Source organism: Octopus sinensis, linkage group LG5, assembly GCF_006345805.1.
Source record: "Octopus sinensis linkage group LG5, ASM634580v1, whole genome shotgun sequence".
NCBI classification, from domain to species: domain Eukaryota; kingdom Metazoa; phylum Mollusca; class Cephalopoda; order Octopoda; family Octopodidae; genus Octopus; species Octopus sinensis.
Genome location: NC_043001.1, coordinates 62,307,216 through 62,333,224, shown reverse-complemented (window position 1 = coordinate 62,333,224; position 26,009 = coordinate 62,307,216). Strand labels below are relative to the sequence as shown.

Genomic DNA, 26,009 nt, shown 5'->3' with positions numbered 1-26,009 from the left:
CTATAAAAAACTTAGCTGTGTCGTATGAAATTGTCACCCATAATTATAACCCTAGTATCGATCTATTGCATTTCAATCTATTTTAGATTTAGGGTTACTTAGGGTGGGTTAGGGGTGGGGGAAGGGTATCTTTTTTTCTTCACAAATGTAAATAAACCCAATCTGTTTCTTAAAGGAGGGACATATTCATTATGCACAGAATTTTATTTACGTCAATGGAGGTAATTGATTGGTTAAAATTGCTGAAATGCAAGAAATTTTAGACGAAATATGTTACAACCTATAGAATTTTCTCAGTAAAGCCAAGAGAAAATGATGTTTTATAAACACATTCTACCAGTATACGAAGTTTAAAATTTTTTAGTTACCTAGAAATTATGTTACAAACTGCCGTTCAAAAGGAAAAGATCCAAAAGTTTATAGATAGTGTGAAAGGAATAATAATAACAATAATACATATAGGAGCCCAGGAAATGAGGCAGGAGGAAATGATTCACACATTTTATGTAATTTCAAATTTTTCTGTTGTTGCAGTTTCATTCCATGAAACTTTTTTTTGTCTCTTAAACACACTGTGTAATCTCTGTTTTCATTTCATTAATTTCATTCCTTGTTATGGTTCACCTTAGGATTTAGACATGTTTCTCATTCAGAAATAATAGCTAAAAATATTGAAGAGGATCTTGTTGATGTGAAATTCTTCATTTCATTCTTATATCTAATTTTAGGTTTGTCTAAATTTAGTAATCAATGTTTTACCATTTTTGGTATCTAGGATCATTGGATTTAATCGAACACTGATCCTTTAATCACTTTCTTGATGAGTGTCTGGAACTTTTAAATTTATATTTAGACACGCTTTGTGCAATGCCCAGAAGGAGAATTGCAAAAACGGAAAGAGGTTGTACACACAGTAACCTTACATGAAATTGATGTCATTAACAGTCGGACGCAAGGCTTTCTTGCATTGTTTTCAGGTAAGTTTGATGCTTCTTTTCATTTGTTTCAGAATTATGATTGTTATACATTTGACTCACTGAGAATTTAACTCTTGCTGGATTATTATATTTATATGCTGGATGCATTAGCTTATGTTTGTTTTTGCCCAGTATCTTTTCATGTATATGAATAACAATATTGTTGTTTGCACAAATTTAAGGATGCTGTAGTCTAAGAGGTCTTCAGTTTTAATTCTTAACGTCATAAACCGCTCCAATCTGCGGTAGACACTCATTCATGAACCACCTGAAAACGAGCCTTGTCATTAGGTACACAAACTGGTTGCACAGGATATGACCCATAACATTAAAGTTGCACCTACGCACAGAAAGCTTTGTAAAAGCTTGATTTCTGCTTTACCCTGGCCATACTTGTTTTGGTTGTGCTTTGAGATCATTTTTCAATATTTTTTACAAATTTATTTTGGGCAAGTTTGTTGTGAAAATGGTTGATGCTGCGTCTGATAGCAATTCTTCATTTAGCAATTTTGTTAGTCATGATTGAGGAGAATGTACAAGTGATGTATCTGTGTCGTCAGTGTATACAAGTGATCTTTTGGATTTCAGTGAGGCAGAAATTTCAGACTTGTCAAGTTCAGATGATTTGGATTATGATGATTTGGAGTAGACTGGCATTATCAGAGGCACCATAATGGGTACGTTTAATGAAGCTAGTGGGTCTACAAGACCTCTGTCAGTGACAGCAGAACCAATTGATTACTTTATTCAATTGTTTCCAATTACAATGTCTGAGGGATCAGTTGAGCTGACAAGCTTGAATGCTAGTTAGAAGAACAATGAAAACTTTACAATCAGTGTGGCTGAAATGAAAGCGAATGTGGGAATTTTAATTCTTGTGGGGATTGTGCGACTACCTAGTTATAGGCAGTAGTGGGGTAAAGATGAAGTCTTCCACCAGCAGTCTATTGCCAAGGTGATGACTGTAAATAGGTATTGTAGCAAGTCTTAATAAACTGTTATCGGCAGTGATATGACATCATGGTCATGTTGGCCAAATAGGTATAATTATTAATTTCCCATTAGTTAAAATTACTGTTCATATCTGAATTCTAACTTTCATCAAAGAGAAATCTTTCATGAAATACAGTTCTTAGAATTCAGATATCAGCAGTTATAAAAACCCTGATTTTTGGGAAATAAATCAGTGTTCGTTGGTTGTCACTTGATTCCATGACACTCACTTTCCTGAGATTTGTTATTATGATGCTAAGTCTTTTGTCTAACTCAACAAGGCTATTTTGAATTGTTGTTTAAAACTCTTTGTAGCTTAGTTATGAAAGAATTAGATAATACATGTAAACATTAACCATACAATTTTTATGTCATAACTCTCTATGACAGTCTCTTTTTTTACTTATAAAAATGTACTGCAAATATCAAGTGTACGTAAATAAATTAATTTAGTAAATGATTTCTTTATCTTCCTTTCTTTAACCTGTTGATGAAATTTATTTCTGTAACTATTGAAACTGTATAGCAGTGAAAAAGAGTGAGCTTGTTTATATTCAATATACATGCATGTTCAGCATCCTGGTGTATATAATTCACCACAGCGTTTATGTAGTCTGAGCTAGAATTTATGTAAGGTGATAAAATACTTATAATTAAGTTATAAGTGATGGATTTACCACAGATTCCTGCTAAAGAAATATTTATATTCATTATATTTTCAAGTTGAACACATTATAAACAGATTAAATGATCTAATTGTTATTGGTAATTTTCCACTGTTATAAATTGCCACTCATCATTCTTCTCAATACACACACTGTTATAAATTTGGTGACCCTTGTGAAAAATATTAAAAAAGATGAAAATAGATGACAGTTTCATTATACAAAATTTTATAAACAGAAATATTTGATATTAAAGGTTGAAGGAAGAAAGAATGCTGAAGAAATAAAACAATAATAGTCGTAAAAAGTTTTAGCTGCACTTTCTAGCAAGCTAAATTTATACTTCATAGCTGTTGAAAGCATTATTTCACTAAGGGAAAAATTTTCTTTTTGTAAATTTTAATACATTTGAATGGAAGAAAATATTAAAGAGTTTGAAATGTCTTATTTCAATAGAGGGTATATGCAAACTTCTGTGATAGTTTTGCCTCCTCCTTGGACAGGAGACACCATTATTTGGTTTGCTCAATTAGAAGCAAGTTTTGCAGCAAACAGAATAACAGAGGCATAAAAATATAACATTATGTTAAGCAACTTACCACCACCTGTGAGCAATGAAATTAGAGACTTATTAATAGATCCTACTGACCCATTTTCGTATTCTTCTGTGAAAGAAGAGATGCTAAAGAGAACTTCCAACTCCAAGCAAAAAGAATTCGCCAAGTTGTTCAATAACGAACAAGGTGACAGAAAACCTACTCAACTTTTTTGTAGAATGAAAGAACTTCTCGGGAATCAACAGATAGAAGAGTCTTATCTTAAAGAAGTTTTCTTTGGTAAGTTGCCTCATAGAACTCAAACTCTACTTTCAGCGGTGAAAGAGCAAAACTCTCTCAAACAGCAGATTTAGCAGATGGTATATTGGAATTATCATCTAGAAAGTCCGTTAATGCTTTACCATCCATTTCTTCAGAATTACAGAAGATGAAAGAAACTTACGAAAAACAATTAAAATTATTAACAGACAAAATTGAAAGTTTTCAACTTAGAAGAGATAAGCGTTCTCATAACAGAAATAAGGCAAGATGGCGTGGATGACCAAAAAGTCCCAGAAGAAATGCTATATGCTGGTACCATTCAAAATTTAGTGTCAAATCTTATTGTTGTATTAAACCATGCTCATTTGATTTTCTGAACAAAGAAAAAGCTGGGAAACCTCTCAACCACAGATTAGACACAATGAAATCCGTGGACAACTTCATAAAAAGTCACATATTCTTCATATTTGACTCTAACTCCAAACAAAGATTCTTAGTTGATACAGGAGCGGCTTGTTCAATTTGGCCTGCTAAAATTTATAACAGAGAAGCCTAAACCTGCTTATTTGACCCTACAAGCAGTGAAGAATCAGTCTGACATCCAAACATTTGGAGAAATTAGTTTAACTCTAGATTTATATTTAAGAAGAGAATATAAGTGGATTTCTTTGTAGCTTAGCTATGAAAGATTTCTCTTTGACGAAAGTTAGAATTCAAATATGGGTAGTAATTTTAACCAATGGGAAACTAATAATTATACCTATGTGGCCAACATGACCATGACGTCAAATCACTGCCGATAAAGGTTTATTAAGACTTGCTACAGTATGAAGAAATTACGAAATACTTTCATGCCAATGATTTTACCCAAAACTCACCAAGGGGAAACCCTTGACAAACTCCACAAGGTGCACCCCATCATCAACAATGCCAAGAACCAGTTTTCAAGGTATTACAAGCCACATAGAAACATGGCAGTGGATGAAGCAATGGTGAATTTCAAGGGAAGATGCTTGTTTCTTCAGTATGTTCCATCAAAGCTGTACAAACGGGGAATAGAGGCCTGGGCAATGTGACTGCGAGTTGTTTTACCTTGTGGACTTTGGCATGTACACAGGAAAAGAAATTGTGTCTGAAGACAACCTGCTTCTTGGTACTAGAGTAGTGAGAAAACTCGTGCCCCCATACTACAAGAAATAGCATTACAGCTATTTTGACAACTTATTCACCTCCATGGATTTGATGGAAGGTCTTTTGAAGAAAAATAATCTACTCCTATGGCACAATCAGAAGCAACTGATGTGGCATACCTGTGACCATATATACCAGAAACCCATTGCAATCCAAGAATACAGCACAAACTACAATGCTGTTGACAAAGACAATCAGCTGTGGTCCTACTATGGCATTGCTGTCAGTGCATGAAAATGGTGGAAGTACATGTTCTGGTTTTTCTGTAACATCACCATGATCAACACATACATTTTGCACAAGGAAGCACCAGGTGGGTCCCACCCTAAACTGCTGTCTCACCTGGCTTTTCATGTCAAGGTCACTAAGAGTCTCAACAACTTTTCATCCAGGAAAAGGGAGTCCCATACTGATGTTGAAGAACCCATCATATCATGAGCCAACAAAAATCCAGACCAAGAGAGGACTATGGAATTGTGTCTTGTGTTCAAAGGGCACAGTTCATACACCTGCTGGTAACAAAATCCAGACCTCATGGGAATGCAAATGTTGTGGAGTAGCACTTTGCAAAGGCAGTGGATGTTTTGCCACATTCCACAATTACCAACTATAGTTTTGTTTCCTTATGGATGCATTTCAAAGGAACGAGGCTCACCTGTGCTCCCTTGTAACGATGTCACAGACAGTAACAAGGACAACAAGCCAAAACTCACTCAGTACATGTTTGTGTAGCAGAACTTTTGTGTGTTGTACAGTAAACATTCATTATTCATAAAGTGACTGTGACTTTGAAAGTGGCTCAAGTATGATTCTCAAGCTATGGATTACTTACCTGTTTGCACCTTTTATTGGAATACTAATTTTGCATTCAAGCATCATATAGGTCAGTAAATATTTTTGTTGTTGCTGTTGTTTGTTCATCAGTGCTGTTTATTTTACTAGCAATTATTTTACTAGTTTATTAAATTTTCATACTAATTACAGGTAAAATAAACAAATCCATCAACATATGGCAATGACAATAAAAATAATACTCTCAACATGGATAACAATCATATCCTTGAATAATTCAAAAATATCATTGAAATCTATCCATTAGAAGAAAAGTTATTATATTCTAAACATACCCACCTGTTTTTAGTCTCTTTTTGCCAAATCCTTCTATGAAGAAGGAGTTAAAACATAGAGAACTGTACATGAGAGTAAGAGTTAAAATAACAAAGTTACTCACTAATCCCAGTATTATTGCAGAGCAATTCATTTTGAAAAAAAGTCTCTCTAATGAAACTAAAAACAGGGAATCTTTATTCAAAAATCGTTTCCTTTTTATATTGATTTCTGTTCTTGTGGCAACAACAGACAGAAATAATTTTCCAATTAAAATTGCTACCAGGTAAAAATATTATCTTCATCTATATCCATAGATTACTACAGATTTATTGGAAATCTTATTGGTTATTGTGAAATATATATAGTATATTATATGTTGCTGGTTAGAATTTGAGCAGTTGAAGGTCAGTTACTAGAAAGAGTTAATGTTTTAAAACTCTATTAAGCATTCCCTAGAGATTTTATTAAAACAAAATTAAAAACATGCTTTATTCAGCTTTAAGGAATCTGAAATGCAATAAGTCATATACTCTTTGAGTGAGAGCTATACTTTATCTTAATCATTCCCATTTTTCCTTTTGGTGTTGATTAAGGTGTATTTGTTGTTGTTATTAAATCCGTGATGAAATATTGGTTGTAGAATATTTATCTTCACTGTATGTATTTGGTATTTTAGGTTTATTCTATCTGATAATATTTGTGTGATTGCAACCTCTATTACATTAGGAGGAATGTATAAGTAGAAAAATAGATTAACTTGTAACATACTGTTGAGAATTTTGTAAATCAAAAGCTCAGTCTTACAGTCTTGACCAGAAATTACATAAATAATAGGTTTATTTAAATGCTAATAATGTCTTTCTGTACTTGTAAAAATTGATAGTATTGCAAAAAAGGCTTAATTTTTTAAATATAAATGGTCATTTGTACTAAAAATAATGTTGCGCATGTTAGCTGTTAATTAACTCTATTGATATGAATCTGTTTGAGACTGCTCCTGGTTCTATGATACAAACTTATTGTTATAAGCTAATTTAAATTGAAACATTCTATCAAAATTTCATGTTAATTTATCTTCTAAATAGTGATAGTTATTTTACTAAATTCTTCATTATTTTCAGAATTAATTGAAATGAAAGTTGTGTATTTCACAAGAAATATAGTAGAAACTGGGTTAGTTACATGAAACAGACACACTAAAAAAAGATAATGTAAAGAAAAATGCTAGTTATATAAATCAAATGCAATTTAAAAAATATGGATTTATCTCACCTTGCAGCCACCAATGAAGCAAATAGTGGAGTATCTTCAAAGAAAGATATGATATATATGAAACATTTCAACAAAGTGTAAAACACAGTTTCTTTTTGATGGTGTAGTATAAGAGTTTAGTATGGCCCTCATCATTTCTCACAGAGTTGATGGAAAATTCAATCAGACAAGAGATTGGACTTCAATTTGTTCACAGTCTTGATAACTAAGTGTAGCGCATCATTCAACCTACCGTTCATATTTTTTGTCACTAAATGCTGCCAGTATGCCAAGCAATGAACAATTAGTATCTGGTAGGAAATTTCACACTTTAAGAGAAATGAAAACCTCTGTATCTTCCTATCATTGAAGGGGCTCCATCAGAAGCACAGGCTAGAATATTACTGAGTGGGATATTATGTTCAAAAAGTAAAGACTTGAGAGTGTGAAAAATAGTTGCACCTCTTAAAATCAAGTGGCAATTTCTCTGTGAACAGCCTTTCCTCACAAGGTTGAAGTACTGAACATATACCATCATCAAATATGTATTGACAACAACAGTTGACTCATCCACTTGTATGGGAAATCCAGAACGCTGGAAAATACTAACGAGCTGATGTTTGACATCGTTGACCATTTCATCGATGCTTCAAGAAATTGTGTTATTACTAAATGGGATCTTCATAATGTTATCGGGTTTTAGGTACATAACGGTTGACAAAATTTCTTTGATAAGTGGGTGAAGTAATGTTTCTCCAGTTGTATGAAACTTCCTAGACTTAGCAACAAGCAATGCAATATTGTATGATGCAATCAACCCGTCATTCTCCTGTTTATTAGTTTACTGGAGTAGCATGTTGAATGTTTGTATTTACTTTTTGAAAGTGGAGTTCATTTGCAAGATGTATGATAATGGCTTGTCCTTCTTGTCAGAATGCTTTGCATCAAAGTGATACTTCAGGCGTGAAGGTTTCATTGCTTTGTTGGTCAATGTCTGATGGCAAAGATGGCACATTGGTAACTGACAGTTTTGAGGAGAGGGAATAAATCCAAATGATAAATAATCACTACTGTACTGTTGAAAAATTTTCTTGACTGGCGGCATCAGTAAAGTGAAAATGTGAAAACAAATTTTTACAGATGGTGTCAGAAAGGCAGTATGGTATTCCCAAAGAGAAGAAGTCAATAGGGCAGAGTCAGGTGACACGTCTTTACTAGAGCAAATATGGATCTAGATTGTTTGGCTGCCAGCATTTCAAAAATTAAAGTTTATAGAAAATTTTGAAATTTGGCACATTAATGTACCTTTCCAAGCTAAATTACTGGAGTTGTTCAACTTTCGCCAGAAAAATGTTTTAAAAAAGTTATAGAGGTTTAAAGTTTGATCATTTTCACCCAGTCAAGAAACACGATTTCAAAGCTGTCATTTTGTGCGTGACTGTACATTTTGTCAACATCCTGAAAATAGCATTTGTGTTTTGATACGAAACCACAGAATTAAGCACAACATATAACCCCTCATAACTTTTTTATTTTTTGGAGTTTTCAGGAAATTTTTGCGAATTTGAATTCTACACATGGGACTTCATATAATTATGCCAAAAAAAGTTTGTAGTGGAGTGATTTAAGGCGTAGGCCTATTTGACTGCTATTTTTAGCACATATGACAACCATCTCAATGACTGCGACAAAAATATTTGTTCGATAAACAAGTTTGCATTTTTAATACAAAGGGATGTCTCATGTGAGTGCATCCTTATTCTAGGCACACCTAGATATCAGTAAATGCACACTTAATTTCTAAAAATTCATTGTCACTCAACAAATGTTCATATCGCCTGCCGAAATCTCTAATCGCCCATCATCCACTTTGGGAAGCTGTGTTGTACCGGATCATTATAGAGATAATTAATCAATACTTATGTTCCATTTAACTTGTCTAGGTGATACTGGTGAAATAAAGGCTGAAGTAAGAGAGCAAATTAACTGTAAGGTTGCTGAATGGCGAGAAGAAGGAAAAGCTGAAATTGTTCCTGGTGTGAGTTATTTTTCTATAATTTGCTACTGTTACATTTCTAAAAGTATTACTTGTGTTCATTTTACTATTGCTTTTGTCATATTAAGACAGAACATTCAATTAACTCAACACCTGTGCAAGATGAGAGGATATTTCATATACCTGGGATGGTGGGAGAATAAAAGGCAAAGTGGAGTTCCCATGACAGTATATTTTCATTTGCTACTTGTATTTTGGACTATAGAGCCTACAGTGATATACATTATATATGTTGAAGCCTGCAGTTGACAGTGTAGAATAATATATATTTTCATGCAAAAGTAGAATTGAATTATAGTGTTTTTTTCCCCTTCATTTTCTAGTCAATGTATTGTGCATAAGTTTTGTTTTGATAATTTAATATGTAGGGGAAGAACAAAAAACATTCCATGCTGTGTAAATCAGGAATCACTACCAGTATAGTCTGTACATTTACAGTAACCTGGGAGAAGTGATAGTGACCTTGATGTCTGCTAATAGCTGAGTGTAATACATATTCCCTTGGATTTAATGTCTAAAACATCTTTTTTCTTTTCTTTTTTTTATCCACAGGTATTGTTCATTGATGAAGTGCATATGTTAGACATTGAATGTTTCTCATTCTTGAACCGGGCTTTAGAAACTGATATGGCTCCTGTACTGGTAATGGCTACAAATCGTGGTATCACACGGTGAGTGTCAAATATTAGTATTGTATTATATATCTTAGCTTATGTTAAATGTGAATCTAATTATGATAAACAGTTGATGGAAAATGATTTTTTAAAACCAATCACTTTGAAATTAATGTTATTTCATTAGTATTGTATGTTGTTTATATTATATGTATCATAAAGTGATGTTAAACTAAAGAAAAATTTGAGAGTTCTAAGAACACAACTTAGCAAATGAATGATCACAGTTGTTAAGAGGGCCTCTGACACCTTTGTTTGACTTGCCGCAAGCAAGTTCCCCTTTAAACATCCCATTCTATTTGACAAAAAAAAAAGGAAAGGACGCATCATCATCATCATTTACCGTCTGTTGTCCATGCTGGCGTGGATTGGACTCATTTGATAAATATAGTTTTAGACACTGTCTGAGAAAGAATGGGATGGTTACACATGGAATGTCTGTTCAGAGTTCTGCTAGATCAGAAGTGACCTAGACCTAAATAACAGTTAGGAGGTGGTGGTAAGGGAATGAAACCATTAAATGTTTACTTCAGTACTTCTATTACCTTTCACTATATAATATTATTACATTTCAGAATCTGCTTGTGTACATTCAAATTTTGTGAAAACATTTGATTGTACTGCAGAAATGCTTCTTGCTTAAAATCACTTCCAGTTCATTTCTGAGTCCTGGAACCCTCCAAATAGAAGATCTTTGATCTTTATTTTATCAACACAGAAAGATATAATTATTCCTTAGAAAATAGAAAATAATGTATTTATGCACAAACATTAATGGGAAAACAGATAGACACATACAACTTAACTTATGAAGTGTACTGGCCAAGATTAGGAATGGTTCCTCCAATGGCCTTCTACCCTCTGTCTACTGAATGTCACTCTCAATGTTTTGATCAATCTAAGACTATGGTTGACAACTCTTGCTCATAGTTCCAGGCAATGCAAAATTCACAGCTATGGCTGACTGAAGACTTTTTAGTATATCACTTAACGGTAAATGCTTTGATTTGTTATCTGTTTCAGTTTGTTAGCCACATCAAAAAAAGAAAAGTACGATGTCTTGGGATCATATTTTAAAGATTTGTAGCTTGCTAACCAGCCACATGGTTCTGGGTTCAGTCCCACTGCATGGCATCTTGGGCAAATGTCTTCTGCTATAGCCCCGGGCCGACCAATGCCTTGTGAGTGGATTTGGTAGACGGAAACTGAAAGAAGCCTGTTGTATATATGTGTATATATATATATATATATATATATGTGTATGTATATGTTTGTGTGTCTGTGTTTGTCCCTCTAGCATTGCTTGACAACCGATGCTGGTGTGTTTACGTCCCCGTCACTTAGCGGTTCGGCAAAAGAGACCGATAGAATAAGTACTGGGCTTACAAAGAATAAGTCCTGGGGTCGATTTGCTCGACTAAAGGCGGTGCTCCAGCATAGCCGCAGTCAAATGACTGAAACAAGTAAAAGAATATATATTAGAAAGATATTAAAGATATTTTAAAGATATATTAGGAATTTCATTTCTGAAATCAATTAAATTTCATCATTTCATTTAATGAAAGAAGCATCGTTTTCTGTTTTATAGCTCTTTTCTTGAAAGCCTGTTGTATTATTTATTGTTACAGAATTCGTGGAACCCAGTATTTAAGTCCTCATGGTATCCCAATAGATCTTCTGGACCGTTTACTGATCATTTCTACTTCTCCTTATGAAGATAAAGAAATAAAACAGATTCTCAAGATCAGGTAAAATTTAATAATACGAAATCTGAATGCGGCTAAAATACCACCACAAAATAACCATATACAATTTCTGGTTAAAGCTATTTTACTGGAGTCACTAATATTTTCAAGGAAAGTCATAAACTTTTAATTTTCTTTCTCATAATTCTATATTACAAACAATTTTATGATTTAGAAATCATTACATTTATTCAAAAGACATGATGTTTCAGAAGTTATTAATTAGAGCAGTTGATATAGCCTATTATAATAGCTATCACTATGAAGTTTTGAAAATATTTAAATGTAATTTCTACTTGGTTGTATTTTACACCATTTGTCTACAGTGAGAAATTTTCTCCATGACAAAACACAGTGACTGACTTGTTTACAAGTCTGAACATGCTCCTGGCATATTTGAACTGGTATTAACATTGTAATTTTTGCTGTATTTTTTGTTTGAGAGCATCTAAAGAGAAACATTTTGAAACATCATTTGTGAAATTTGGATGAATATTTTAGGAAATATGACAATTTCAGTAGTTAGCAAATTGTTTGAAATCTTGCCTAATTGGCCTAAATGAATAATTAGCCATATTTGTGATGTCATATCTTTGAAACTGAGGTGATAATCATCTTCAAGTTACATAAATTAATAGTGACCATGGTATAGCAGTTGCCTAACTTTTTTTTAGGTTCTTGGAAAGAATTTTTTGTTTGGCAATTTTTTAGATATTTATGTAAAGCTTATTTTGTTACATGCAACAAATGGTTGATTTTGCAGCGTTTTAAGACCTAGCCAAATCCAAAAACACAGGCCACAGAAACTTGAGTTTTGGCATATTTGTAATAGGTATGGAGGTAAAAAAAAATCATGAGATTTTGGGAATTGACACCATTTCAATAAAATGTTAATGAACTATTAAAAATGGCAATAAATAGTTGAATTTCAGATTAGGATGTCCACATAAGTTGGATTTTCCCAATTGTTTTGCATCATGATCTTGGAAATGATGGGGGTAAAGCTTTCTATAAAAATTTTTTTTTTTTAATTTAGGATTCCCCCTTCCTCTCTCCTCCTACCCACCTGGACCAATTTTGGTCAATTTTGTTTGTACTATACACTTAAAAAACGATGAGAGAAGCCTTTTTGGTTAAGAAAGAAAAAAAAAATTGAAAATATTTTCAAATGGAATGGTGTGTGGTTTAAGGGAGATTTAGCTGGTGTTTCTAGCACATCCTACGACCACCTAATATGTTTCTCAGAATTGCATGTAGACCTAGATTAAAAAACAAACAAAATGTGAAATCTAATTCCTTGCTTTAAAAATATAAAGACATTAAAAACATCTGTAGTTTATAGCAAACTTGTTAGTTGGAGAGAGACCCCCACCCCCACAAATATGTAAACACTAACACAAATTATCCTGACTGTATTCAAAATCAAAAAAAATCGCATCTGACTTTAATAGTGTACAAAATTATATTCATTGCATAATATAATTTTTATTGGCAGAATTTGACCAATATTTCTCAAAGAAAGACGAAATTTACATGTACAAGAATATCTTGCTAGGTTTACCCATCCAGCCCTCCATGTGTTAAAACAGCGAGAGGAAATAAACATTCTCAATACAATGATTCCATGCTAAGTTTGGGCTCTAGAAGACTTATTAAACTCAATTTAGCCTTGGATTTGTATTCCATTTGACCTCTTGTCATATGCAAATATGTTAGTTTTGGGAAGTATATCAGTATACCACCCTTTTTGTCGGCTTTGCTTTTTTTTGCCATATGATGGCTAGATTTAACAATGACCATATTGAATTTGTGAGAAATTTTTTCCCTTATGATATAAAGATCTTGAAAAAAAAAGTCTACACTTTTCAAAGTGAAAATTAATGATAAAAATCTTCACTTTTATATTCCATAACAATTATCTGACCTACCCCCATGGATTTTTATATCATAATAAAGCAAAAACATTTGTCTTCATGATTTTCAGATATTTATGGTAGAAGATATAGATGTTTAATTTTGGTGTGAGGTTCCAGGACAATGGAGATAAATAGATGGATAGTCAGACAGACAGACAGATAGGTAGAGAGCAGGAGGGGGAGGGATTTCTTTTCAATTTGAAATTTTTTTACCATTTATTTATTTAGTTAGTTTTTTCCCCTGTTGTATAGTTACTGGCATGAGACATGAGTTCAAGGATGGGGAAAACAATGAAAATAGAATGGGGTACAGTCATCATTAAAAGCATTTTTTCCCCTTAAAGTGCCAAGCAAAAGACAAAACAAAAATGATAGTTTTCAGTATGCTGGTCAGTATGTTGGCCACAGGAATTTCTGTCAAATAGACATGGTTTAACAAAGTTGTACATCATCTCACTCTTTCTCTCTCTTATTGTTACTTCCACTACCACCCTCCCTGTCTTTTTCTTTCTCTCTCTCTCTCTGTCTTCACCACTGCCCTCGCTGTCTCTATGTCTACTATTACTCTTACCCCATCATGAGGAATTGTAGGAGTGTCATTGAATAGTGAAAGAGGGGATTAATGTGTGACACACAGAAATTAGTTATAATATTAGATGATGACATGAAAAATATTACATTCTTTTTTGTACTATGTGGAATATATGTTGGCACTTATTGTTATCAGATGTGAAGAAGAGGATGTGGAAATGAGTGACGATGCCCTCACTGTTCTCACACGTATTGGTATGGAGACATCTGTTCGTTATGCTATTCAGCTCATTACAACAGCAAATTTAGTATGCCGGAAGCGAAAGGTTAGTTTCTATTCTCAGTTTCTTAACCATCATTGTCACCAGCAAACTGACATATATATATTTTTTTTTTTAAATTTTTTTTTTTATTACTTGTTTCAGTCATTTGACTGTGGCCATGCTGGAGCACCGCCTTTTTAGTCGAGCAAATCGACCCCGGGACTTATTCTCTGTAAGCCCAGTACTTATTCTATCGGTTTCTTTTGCCGAACCGCTAAGTGATGGGGACGTAAACACACCAGCATCGGTTGTCAAGCAATGCTAGGGGGACAAACACAGACACACAAACACACACACACACATATATATATACATATATACGACGGGCTTCTTTCAGTTTCCGTCTACCAAATCCACTCACAAGGCATTGGTCGGCCCGGGGCTATAGCAGAAGACACTTGCCCAAGATGCCACGCAGTGGGACTGAACCCGGAACCATGTGGTTGGTTAGCAAGCTACTTACCACACAGCCACTCCTGCGCCTATATATATATAGTAAATCTAAAAAAAGAACAACAACAAACAAAAAACAACAACACGAGGTCGAGGTACTGGTAAAGTATTAGCAGATGTTCTGGGAAGGAAAGAAAGATGGCTTAACATTTCGAGCAATGCTCTTTAGAAACAGAGGAAAGTCCAATAGAAAGGAAGGCAGAGGAAGAAAATCACCGACAATTCACATGTGGTTACATTTTGAAATGCATATATAAATCACATATACTTATATATATATGTGTGTGTGTGTGTGTGATTTATTAGAAATGAAAGTAATCCCTTGCTTAGAAGAATATGAAACATAGTTTATGTTATGCTCCAGTTGCATAATACATGAATAAACAAATTTTTGAGCTAATTTCATCTTTATACTAAAATATTTATCTTTTATGCTTTTATCAGTCTTTGGACTGTAGTCATGCCAGACTTTTAGAATTTTAATTGAAAGAGAATCTCTAAAATAAATCAATTCTTGGTTCGTATAGAGGGGCATTTTTGTTTGATGGACAAATTTATCAGCTATCCTTCACTGATACATACATACTTACATAACTCTTACATAATTTCTGTCTATTAAATTTCATTTAGAAGCCTGTGGTAGAAGGCACTAGCCCACAGGCTGCACAGTAGGATGGAACCTAAAGCTCCATGGTTGTAAAGCAAATTTCTTAACCACATAGCCATCAGATTCCAGATTTCCTACAGATCTAAATTAGAATTATTTGCAGTGGTTTATATTTCAATACAGCCTTGAAAAAGAAAATTTCTGTTATGAATCTGAATCTTTGTTTTCAATTTTTTATAGGGTACTGAAGTTGATGTGGATGACATAAAGAGAGTCTATTCATTGTTTTTGGATGAGTCTCGTTCAACTCAATTCCTCAAGGAATACCAGCAAGAATTTATGTTTAATGAACTTGGTATTAGACTTTCCTTTTTCTTATCATTCTATAGCATGCTGCAAAATAGTTGACATGAAAGTTGAAAGCTTGTTTCAAAACTGGCATTTCCATTTCCAGCTGACTTTCTACTTTAATAAGTGTATGCAATGATAGTTTAGAAACATAACTATTTTACATCTGCTTTCCATGCTGTCACTTGTTTGACACATCATATTTGGAGTTACTGCTCAAACTTCAAAGGTTAGGACCATGCCTCACTTGTACTTTACATTTCTAGTATGGTTTTTATGCCTGAATGCCCTTCCTATTGCCACTCACTTCACTGAGTGCATTTTATCATGGCAGCATCACTAAAGAAATTGTCATTCTACTGGCAAGAGTCCCCTCTCCTCTACTTTTCTCCACTAATTCATTCTTTTCTATCCTACACTGCTGTGTGAGAAGGGAATGAGAAAAAAAAGAGGTTAGAAGTAATGGAGAGAACAAGAAAGAGAGGTATGAGAGGGTAATAGAAGAATGAGTTACTGAGGAGAGAGAAGGAGACATGATGGTTGTTATAATATGACATTGAATAAAAAACATAAGCAGGGGATTTTAAGAGTAGCTATTATGCATCTCTGCCAATGTATGTTTAACTCAGAATTTGTTGAGGTGTCATGAAGATAGAGGATAGTGATGAGGAAGAGAGTGTTGATGGAAGATGTAGTATGAGAGGAGAGTGATGGATCACCATAAATATGTGTATTGAGAGAGATGGATAGCAATAAAACTGAGTGATGGTAAGAAAGTAATCATTGCCAATAACGTTATTTTCAGCAGAGCATGCTTATTTCTTTCCAGCCTTCATAATTCTACTCTCAAGGCTACTCTCCTGCTACCATGCAACATTGCACTTCTTACACAAGCTTACTCTTTACTAAGTAATTCTCTTGTAGTTACATCACTGCATCTCATTTAGGTTATTTCTAGCTCCTAATCAGTTGTGCTGTAGCTTGTTTAGTATCTTTCATGACCTGGTCCATCAGTTTGATGTCACTCTATTTGCTTTTTCTTTATCATGCTTTAAACTATAAAGCCATCAGCTTAGATGGCTGATTCCTCTGTTGGAGTAGGCCCTCTATTTTTATTCACTATCTTCATTTAATATCTAATAGCAGCATTTTTTGACTAGTGACAAACATCTTCTCAATGGTATTTTGATTCTCTTTGCTATATTGCTTTGGTAAATAGCGATGCTGTTGAATACACTTGACACTTAGTTTCTCTTTTAGTTAGTTGATTGTGTTCTTTGCTTTCTAGAACTATCTCTGTGATATGTATTATTTCATCACTATGTTAGCTTCTTTCTGGCTGGAGCTTTATACTAGCCACAGATATAGTCTGTATCTTACAGCAGACTGTCTTGTTGGAATTCCTTATTTCATCTATGAATGTCTTCATCTCCCTCCTGCTTTGAACTTCTCAGAATCACATGGTTAAGGTTTTTCATTGCATGTATGCTATCAGCTGGCATTCTGTATTACAGCTGCAAGTTGACCAATATCTTGTGAGTGAAATAGATAGAGAAAAACTGAAGAAGTTTGTGTGTGTCAGTGTGTGTTTCACTCTTGATATGGTCTTTGTCAAAGATAAAGTGCATGAATTGTTTTTCCTTTTAATATGTGATAGAATTCCTCAGTAGTCTTTCTGTCTCCCTCATTTCTTGTATAGTCTACCTAGCACCTACTGAATTTTCTTATTGATTTACAGGCATTACTGATTCATATTATGCATGCATTTTATCTCATTAAGTTGTAATGATATAAAATGTAGAAATATTACCATTAAAAAATTTCTCGTCATTAATAATCATAAAACTTGGTTGCAGAGAGTGATAGGGGTCCTTGTATTTTCCTTCCCCATTTCTTCCACCAGTGGCACCACTAATTAGCAGGATTCCTCTTGTCCTTTAAATGTGTACATTTTATTTATAAATTTAAATACATGCCTATTTGTGTGTGTGTTATATATATATAAATGAATAAATAAATAAATGGAGTTGAATGAAGATGTTAATAAAATTCTTTTACTTTCGACATATGTTTTGAAGACAACATGGTTTTATTCCAAAGGAATAAACAGTGTAAGATGCAATCTTCTCATCAGGAAAGAAAGGGAGCCTCTCTCAACAACAAGACAATATAATAATTACAATGACTGCCTACATGATAAATAAAAGGTTAATAAGTGTTTAAAAAAAACCGTTAGTAGAATTGACATCAAAGTTAGATAGTAGGAAGAGAAGGGTTAAAGGAAAAATAGAGAGGGAGGGGTACGTTGATTAAAAGAATGTTCAAAGGCTTAGGAAAGGATTTCTCTATTGAAGTGAAGTGCACGTTAAACTAATTGTTCAAACTATGACTATCGAAATCATTTATATGAGTAAAATGTATGTTTCTGCCAGTGTTTACATTTGTACGATTTCTCGTACAAATGTGTGTTTACAAGGGGATCCTTAGAGAAGAGAATATGGAAGAGTTCAGAGTTGCAAATGTTACAAAATCTCCTGCCCTTATCAAAAGGAAAGGATACAGACAGTATGAACCAATCTAACTTAAAATCTATATTGTTGTCTTTAAGACGCCAAACTAATTTACTTAGCCCTGTACTATGTCGTTTTTTGCTATCCCTAAATGATGAATAATGGTTTGAAATTCTCTTGGATAACTGGGAAGTGGATGCACCTATATAGAAGAAGACATCGGTACCGGAAGAAATTTTACACTGGTATATAGAATTCCTAATCTTAGAATTATTAGACAAAAATTTAATTCTGTTGGGGTTGTCCTCAGAGATCTAACTTTGACGTCAATTCTACTAACAGTTTTTTTTAAACACTTATTAACGTTTTGTTTATCATGTAGGCAGTTATTGTAATTATTATATTGTCTTGTTGTTGAGAGAGGCTCCCTTTCTTTCCTGATGAGAAGATTGCATCTTACACCGTTTATTCCTTTGGAATAAAACCATGTTGTCTTCGAAACATATGTCGAAAGTAAAGGAATTTTATTAACATCTTCGTTCGACTCCATTTATTTATTTATTCATATATATAACACAAATTTCTGCACATGAACCTGGAGTTTCTACCTTTGAATAGGTCGCTTCAACCGTGTTTCTGACGTGAATTTGCTACTCTGGTATCGGTTCATCGAATTTTCCATGTTGATGGTAAACATAGGATAATTCATTCACCCATCGAAATATATATATATATTTCCCCATAAGTTTTTTTTTTTTTTAAACAACTTTTGCTGTCTCTTAGTGCTGAGAAAAGGCAAGGAAATACTGCAAAATATAACTTCAGGTTACAAGATTTAGCTCTTAGGCAAATTGTGAAGTCAATAGCTAAGATCAATGTATAGATAATTTTAATTTGAAAAAACTATAATCACAATACTTACATGCAAACATACATGCAAGATATCAGGTGGAATATTTCACTGAATATCTGTGTATATTTTCTTGGATCGCAATGAATATCTATTCATCCATCCACTCATTTATCTATCAGTGTGTTGTGCAATATATGGATTGATAAATTTGTGTGGTTATTAAAGAAAGCTCCCCTAGTAGTCTCAGCTAACAAACAGACCACATAGTATTTCCAATATAGAGGAATATAATGCAGAATTCCATGCAGCTGAAATTCAAGAGATCCAATTGATGAAATTATTTCATGAGGAGTATATAAACAGTAAAAAGTGTGGAGGTATGAGAGGTAAATATGTTTAACCACTAGTCGTCCTTAGGATTACAGCCATTTCGCAGCCTTCTTCATGTTATAATAATTTCAGCATATCATAAACTGTTTACATATTTGCACTAATATGCATGCTACACATTATACAAAACTATTTTATATTCATAAATCAATGTAGATAAAGAAAAGTAGCTCATTAGAACTGAATCACTGGTGTAACCATGATGTTGTTGTGATCTGATGAGCTAACTTTCTTTATCTGCATTGATTTATGAATATAAAATATTGTATAATGTGTAGCATGCATATTAGTGCAGACATGTAAGCATAATTTATTATATGCTGAAATTATTATTACATGGAGAAGGCTGTGAAATGGCTGTAATCCTAAGGATGACAAGTGGTTAAATATATTCACTGCTCATACCTCCTGACTTTTTATGGTTTTTATATATCAGACTGAATAAAAAGTAAGCAACATTTTGAAACATGAAATTCATCACAATATATTTCAACAATGCAGAAATTTTATTCATCAAAGTAAATACCCTTACAATCAACACATTTTTGCCAACAAGTTACAAGTTTGTTTATTCCAGTAACATAAAAATCTGGAGTTCTGGAGCTGATGAACTCTTTGAACGCACTGTCAGCATCCGTTTGATTTTTGAACTTCTTCTCTAGCAGGAAACTATCAAGGTGCTCAAAAAAGTGGTAGTTGTAAGGAGAAAGGTCTGAGGAATAAGCTGGGTGGGGAAGAACTTCTTAGCCAAATTCCCTCAACTTCTGGAGTGTCATTGGTGAAACATGTGGTCGAGCATTGTCATGAAAAATGATTGGCCCTCTTCTGTTGACCTGTCTGGGACAGAGGAGTAGACAGTTTTTCATTCATTTTGGCAATTTCATGGCAATATGTTTCTGCACTAATGGGTTTTCCGGATTTTAAGAAGTTACAGTGGTTAAATCCAGCAGTACACCACCAAACAGTCACCATAACCTTCTTTTTGAAGAGCTTGGGTTTAGGAAAGGTTTTCCGGTTAACTTGAAATTCTTTTGCCAGTTCTTGAGTGGTTTTATGTGGATCTTTCTCAATGATGGTCTTTAATTGACTGTCATCAATGACAAATGGGCGTTCACTATGCTCATGATCTTCAAGGTTCAAGTCTCTACTGTGAAATCATTAAAACCACTTTTGAGCTAACCACTCACTGGTCATTTCTTTACCAAATGTTTCGTTGATATCGCAAACAGTTTCAGCTGCTTTACGTCCGTTTTTGAAGTTGAATAACAAAATTGCTTGAATATCATGCTTTGACAGTTCCGTTTCAGATGATTGTAATAACAGTGAAAAAAATATCAATGTTAATTTATTGATGCATTTGGGCAAGTCTATGTCTGTATTATTGGGCAGTTTCAAGAAAATGTTTAAAAAATAATTCAAAACTGCAAAAATCTGGTACAAATTCTTCATGGTTCAAAACATTGCTTACTTTTTACACCCATTGTTGCCAGGTAATATTCACAATAGAATGACTTGGTGAACTTTGGGAATAGCATACCCACATATGTTGAATTTTCTCCATTTTGCTGGTGATTTTTCAAATTTTCTTTTCACTGCACCCTTGCAAATGATGGGTAGGGAAACTTTTAATGAAAAATTTTTTTGAAAATTTATGGATCCCCCTCCCCTGTTTCTGGGTTGATTTTGTCCACCTTTTTTGCTCTACGTTCTTGAAAACAATGAGAAATGCTTATTCAGTAAAAAACAAAAAATTAAAAAATTTATTTATGAATTTTTTTCACCCTGCCACACAGTACCAATTTTGGCCAATATTTATTTGCACTATGCACTTAGAATGATAGGAAAAGCCTTGAAGGTTTTAAAAAAGAAATTGGGGAAATCAGTGATCATGGAATTGTAGATAAATCCAACAATGGTGCATGAGTAAGGAAGTATGGACTTCACATGAATGCAAAGAATGTGTGGGTGGGGAATGCATTGATTGGTGAAACCTGAGTATATAAGAGGAAGTGGGGGACAAATCTCTCACTACCTTTCACCAATTTATATAAAATATATATAGAGATATATATATTTACCCTTTGACACTGTGTATGTATTAATGCTCACACATTATTTTTGTTTTGTTTAAAACCTAGTCTTTTATCATAGCTGTTATGTACAAATCCTGTTTTCTGATTGGGTAAAAATAATCAAACTTCAAACCTCTCTAACTTTTCCTTAATTTCTTTTTAGAAATGAATGAATCACAAACTCAGATTCATTGTGAAAAAGTACATCAATATATCAAATTTTCACTTAATTTTAAAATTTCAAAATCTATGACAGCAACAGAAAAGATCTCCCTCTTTCCTCCCTCTCTCTATTTGTCTATCGCTTTCATTTTCTCATGGTAAACTTTCTTACTTTCCATAAAAGTATATCGCCCATGTTCAGTGTGTATGTGTTTGTCAGTGTGTGTGTATGTGTGTCATCATCATCATCATTTAACATTCGTTTTCCATGCTGGCATGGGTTGGACGGTTTGACAGGAGCTGGATAGGCAGAAGACTGCACCAAGTTTCACTGTCTGTTTTGACTTGGTTTTTATGGTTGGATGCCCTTCCTGACACCAACCACCTTACAGAGTGGACTGAGAGCTTTTTATGTGGCACCAACACCAGCAAAGTCTGTTTTGGCATGGTTTCTACAACTGGATGCCCTTCCAAACACCAACCACCAGGATACTTTTTATGTGGCACCAGCACTGACAGGATCACTAAGTAACTTGCTATGACCGTTGGATTTACTTACAGTTCCATTGTAAGTAAATACCTACAATTCAGGATGTCTAGAAAGAAACCATAAAATAGAATGAAAGTAGTTTAAAAATGAACCATGAAAAAATTGTACTGGATACTAAACTTGATGTTTGAAAAAGTCTTCATACAGGTGAAAAAGCCAGCCACATTTCCAAAACAAAAGTTTGTAACATCAACACCTGGAATAATATGTGACAATAGGGAGAAAATTAAGTCAAGTGTTCAAAAACAATACTCTGTTAACTGTTCAGATCTTATTTTTTGTTTGGGTAGATGGTAAGGCTCAACACATGGTGTCAATAAACACATAGTAATTTTAAAAAATGCAAGAAGTTTGTATGAGTATTTTCAGAGAAAGTAAGGGGTAACTTCTAATAAAAACCTTTTCTGACTAGTAAAGACTGATTTGAAAGGTTGAAGAAGTGCTTGAATTTACACTACCTAAAATTAACTGGAGAAGCTGCCAGTGCTGAGACTGAAGCTGCTGCTAATTATTCCAAGCTGCTGAAAAAAAAATGGTTACTGGAGAGGGCTACATACCAGAAGTTTACAATACTGATGAAACTGCACTTTTCTGGAAGTGCTTACCTGCTAGAACTTTTATTTCTCAAGAAGAAAAGTCAACATCAAGGTGTAAAGTTTCCAAGAATCATCAAGTTTCTAAGAGAAAATGTCTCTGGTGATATAAAATTCAAGTCCCCGACTCGTGTATCACTCCAAAAATTGAAGTGCAAAACTTGAATTTGCTTCTGATTTGGCATTCAAATAAGAAAGCATAGATGACTAAGAATGATTTGCAAACATTTTTGTCTACTGTAGAAAGATACAGTGCCAATAAAATATTGCTCATTTTAGACAAGACATCAAACTACCTAGTGAACTTAAATGAGCTTTCTCCTAATTTGAGAGTAGAAGATATCCCTTAGAATACAACTTGTTTGTTCTAGCCAGTGGATCAAGGTGTAAAAGCTAACTTCAAGATGTATTATTCCCATAAGGTAGGGGATTTTTGTAGTTTCATATTCAGTTTGATAGAGATCTGGAAACAAAGGGCCTGGATTTTTGTTTGGACAGTTGCACAATGTCCAAACAAAAGTTCTAAAAACTTTTCTTTTACTTTTTAGATCAGAGAGTAAGATTGAATTTGACTTATAACTGAAGTCCTCTTTGTGCATTTTAAAATCATTTTTATCATTAATAAAATAAAATAAAATAAAATGAAATGAAAATTACCCTTTCTCAAAAAATGAAACGCTGCAATACTTATACTCTTATCATTGGTGACAGGAAAGGCATCTGGCAGTAGATAATATGCTTATAGAAATTCCATCTGACCCATGAATGCATGGAAAAATGGATATTAAATGATGTGGCTAGAACCTACAGTGGTGAAAGTTGCCTTTATGAGCCCAAGCCTGATGGATGAAATGGCACAAGACTGGGATTTCTGGCAATATGAGGTTCTCCAAAAGACTTGCCCTCCTCAGCAAAACTAAGTTTGGGGAGCACTATATTTTGGGTTCTCCACCTGTTACAGTGACTCCCTCCCCTCATGCATTATGTCTACCTCTTACCCCTGCTGCTTACTGTCCCTCACTCTCCTGCCGCTCCCTATCATCCCCAGCTCATGGCTCTTGACTCACCCTCCCTTCAAACTTAATCATTTTGGCAACCCCACTCCTCATTCATTTTCCCATAGACTTACAATCCACTTACCTACCCACTTCTACTTAGCTCGAGCCTTGTGGAGCTACCTGAGCATCTTATTACATGCACGCGCGCACACACACACACACAACTGGGTTTGTTACCTAGTTTCCTTCTCAAGCTTTCCCTACCACCCATCATTTCTCTAGCACTCATCCCTCTATCACCTGAATTGCAGTATTTCTGCTGCTGTAATTGAGGGCTGAACTGCTAATTTCCTCAGTGTACAAGTGGACAGTGATGACAAATAGATTAAGAACTCTTGATGTAAATATTACTTGCCTTCATGGTTAATTTATAGTCTGCTCAAATACCTACATATGTGCAATTTATAATGATTCTATATAAATGAAGTAATGACTATTTCACATTGATGCCAATAAAATAATATCAACATTATATTATTTAGAACTGTGCTTGAATGTGTTTTATTTTAACATTAATTTTCCTTATGTAATCTTTTTTATTACTTCCAGCAGAAAACATGGACACTAATTAGGTGTGAGGAAGAAGATAACGGAACACCTTGTATCAACACCTGAATGCATTGCCAACTTGGTGTGAAGCTTTATTTAGTACCATTAAGAACTATTCTATCTTCAATCATTCAAACAATTTTAAGTAAATAAAATGAAATTTCAATTCAATCTGTGTAATCTTTTTCTACATTGTTATTCTAAAAAAGACATAGGTATGATTGATTGAGTGAGAAATTAGCACCTCTTCCTTGTTGATTTCTTTAACCCTTTCATTACTATATTTGTGACCAAAATATACCCCTCATGAGTTTCAATTAAATTCTAAAATAATCATGAATTCAGACTAGTTTCATTAAACAACTATAACTTTTTTACTTATCAACATATTGTGATATTTGGAACATAATTAAAGAAGGGGCTCTTAATTAATTCTATTGCATAACTTTTGTCTCAAAGTGACTCTAATTACAGGTAAATCCAGGTAAACTGAGCAAAAGATAAAAATATTAAAGTTTTGTTTAAACATCACCATAGAAAATGGATCATCAGCTAATATTCAATTGGGTATGCAACAAAATTTTGATAAAGAAGAATTGTGCACATCACTAGATCATCAGTTGAATTTAATGCACAAAAGAACAGGTGTACCATAAAGGTGAAATAAACAGAAATACTGGAATCCCCCTAAATCCACTGCAAGTTTGACTGAACTAAAAAAAATCGGTCAAAAAACATACAGCCCTGGTTATGGTATGGAAGTGATAAATTCCAGACCACATCGTACCCTAGGTCATGCTGACTAAAAACTAAATCCACAGCAGTACCCAGTATTTGCTTCACAAATTTTCCAAACTTTGATCCCTCATTTCGTGGGCTTTCCTGGCATATACTGTTTGTTTGCATTCTGTGTAACAGTTTGTTTCTGCAGTGATCACTTCAAACAACCATACTGAAAAAAATAAAAGTCTAACAGTTTCGCTTCCTAAGAAAGACTATGGATAGAAAAATTGCTAATAAAAACATTTTTAAAGTTTTTACTTCATTCCGATGTAAAATTGTCTTTGCTGTCACTATCGCTATTTCAGTTTCTTCAGAGTCACTGCTTTTGGTTTCGGATACAGAAATATCCCAGCCAAAGATAAGCCCCTGTACCTGGCTTTCGTTGACATGGAGAAAGCTTTCGACAGGGTCCCCCGATCCCTTATCTGGTGGTCAATGAGGAAACTAGGGATAGATGAATGGTTAGTGAGAGCTGTGCAAGCCATGTACAGGGACGCTGCTAGTAAGGTGAGGGTTGGCAACGAGTACATTGAAGAATTCCGGGTAGAGGTAGGGGTCCACCAAGGCTCAGTCCTCAGCCTCCTCCTATTTATCATAGTCCTTCAGGCAATAACGGAGGAATTCAAGACAGGATGCCCCTGGGAGCTCCTCTACGCTGATGACCTTGGTCTAATTGCTGAGTCACTATTAGAACTGGAGGAGAAGTTTCAGGTGTGGAAGCAAGGATTAGAATCGAAGGGCCTTAGAGTCAACCTAGCTAAAACCAAAGTCCTAATAAGTAGGAAGGTAGACAAATCACAAACGCCTTCAGGTAGATGGCCCTGCTCGATC

At 34.1% G+C, this 26,009-nt stretch overlaps 1 protein-coding gene across 1 annotated transcript in view; it reads left to right on the top strand.

Annotated features, from left to right (window-relative positions):
• Window positions 1-24,566, top strand: part of LOC115212068 (ruvB-like 2) — a 65,381-nt gene extending 40,815 nt beyond the window's left edge. Inside the window, exons 9-15 of the mRNA XM_029780877.1 lie at window positions 854-977; window positions 8,949-9,043; window positions 9,614-9,732; window positions 11,364-11,483; window positions 14,124-14,253; window positions 15,551-15,665; window positions 24,396-24,566. Of these exons, the coding sequence (XP_029636737.1) occupies window positions 854-977; window positions 8,949-9,043; window positions 9,614-9,732; window positions 11,364-11,483; window positions 14,124-14,253; window positions 15,551-15,665; window positions 24,396-24,418 (726 nt within the window). The 3' untranslated portion in view covers window positions 24,419-24,566. The remainder of the gene's footprint in view (window positions 1-853; window positions 978-8,948; window positions 9,044-9,613; window positions 9,733-11,363; window positions 11,484-14,123; window positions 14,254-15,550; window positions 15,666-24,395) is intronic.
• The last annotated feature ends 1,443 nt before the right edge of the window (window positions 24,567-26,009 follow it).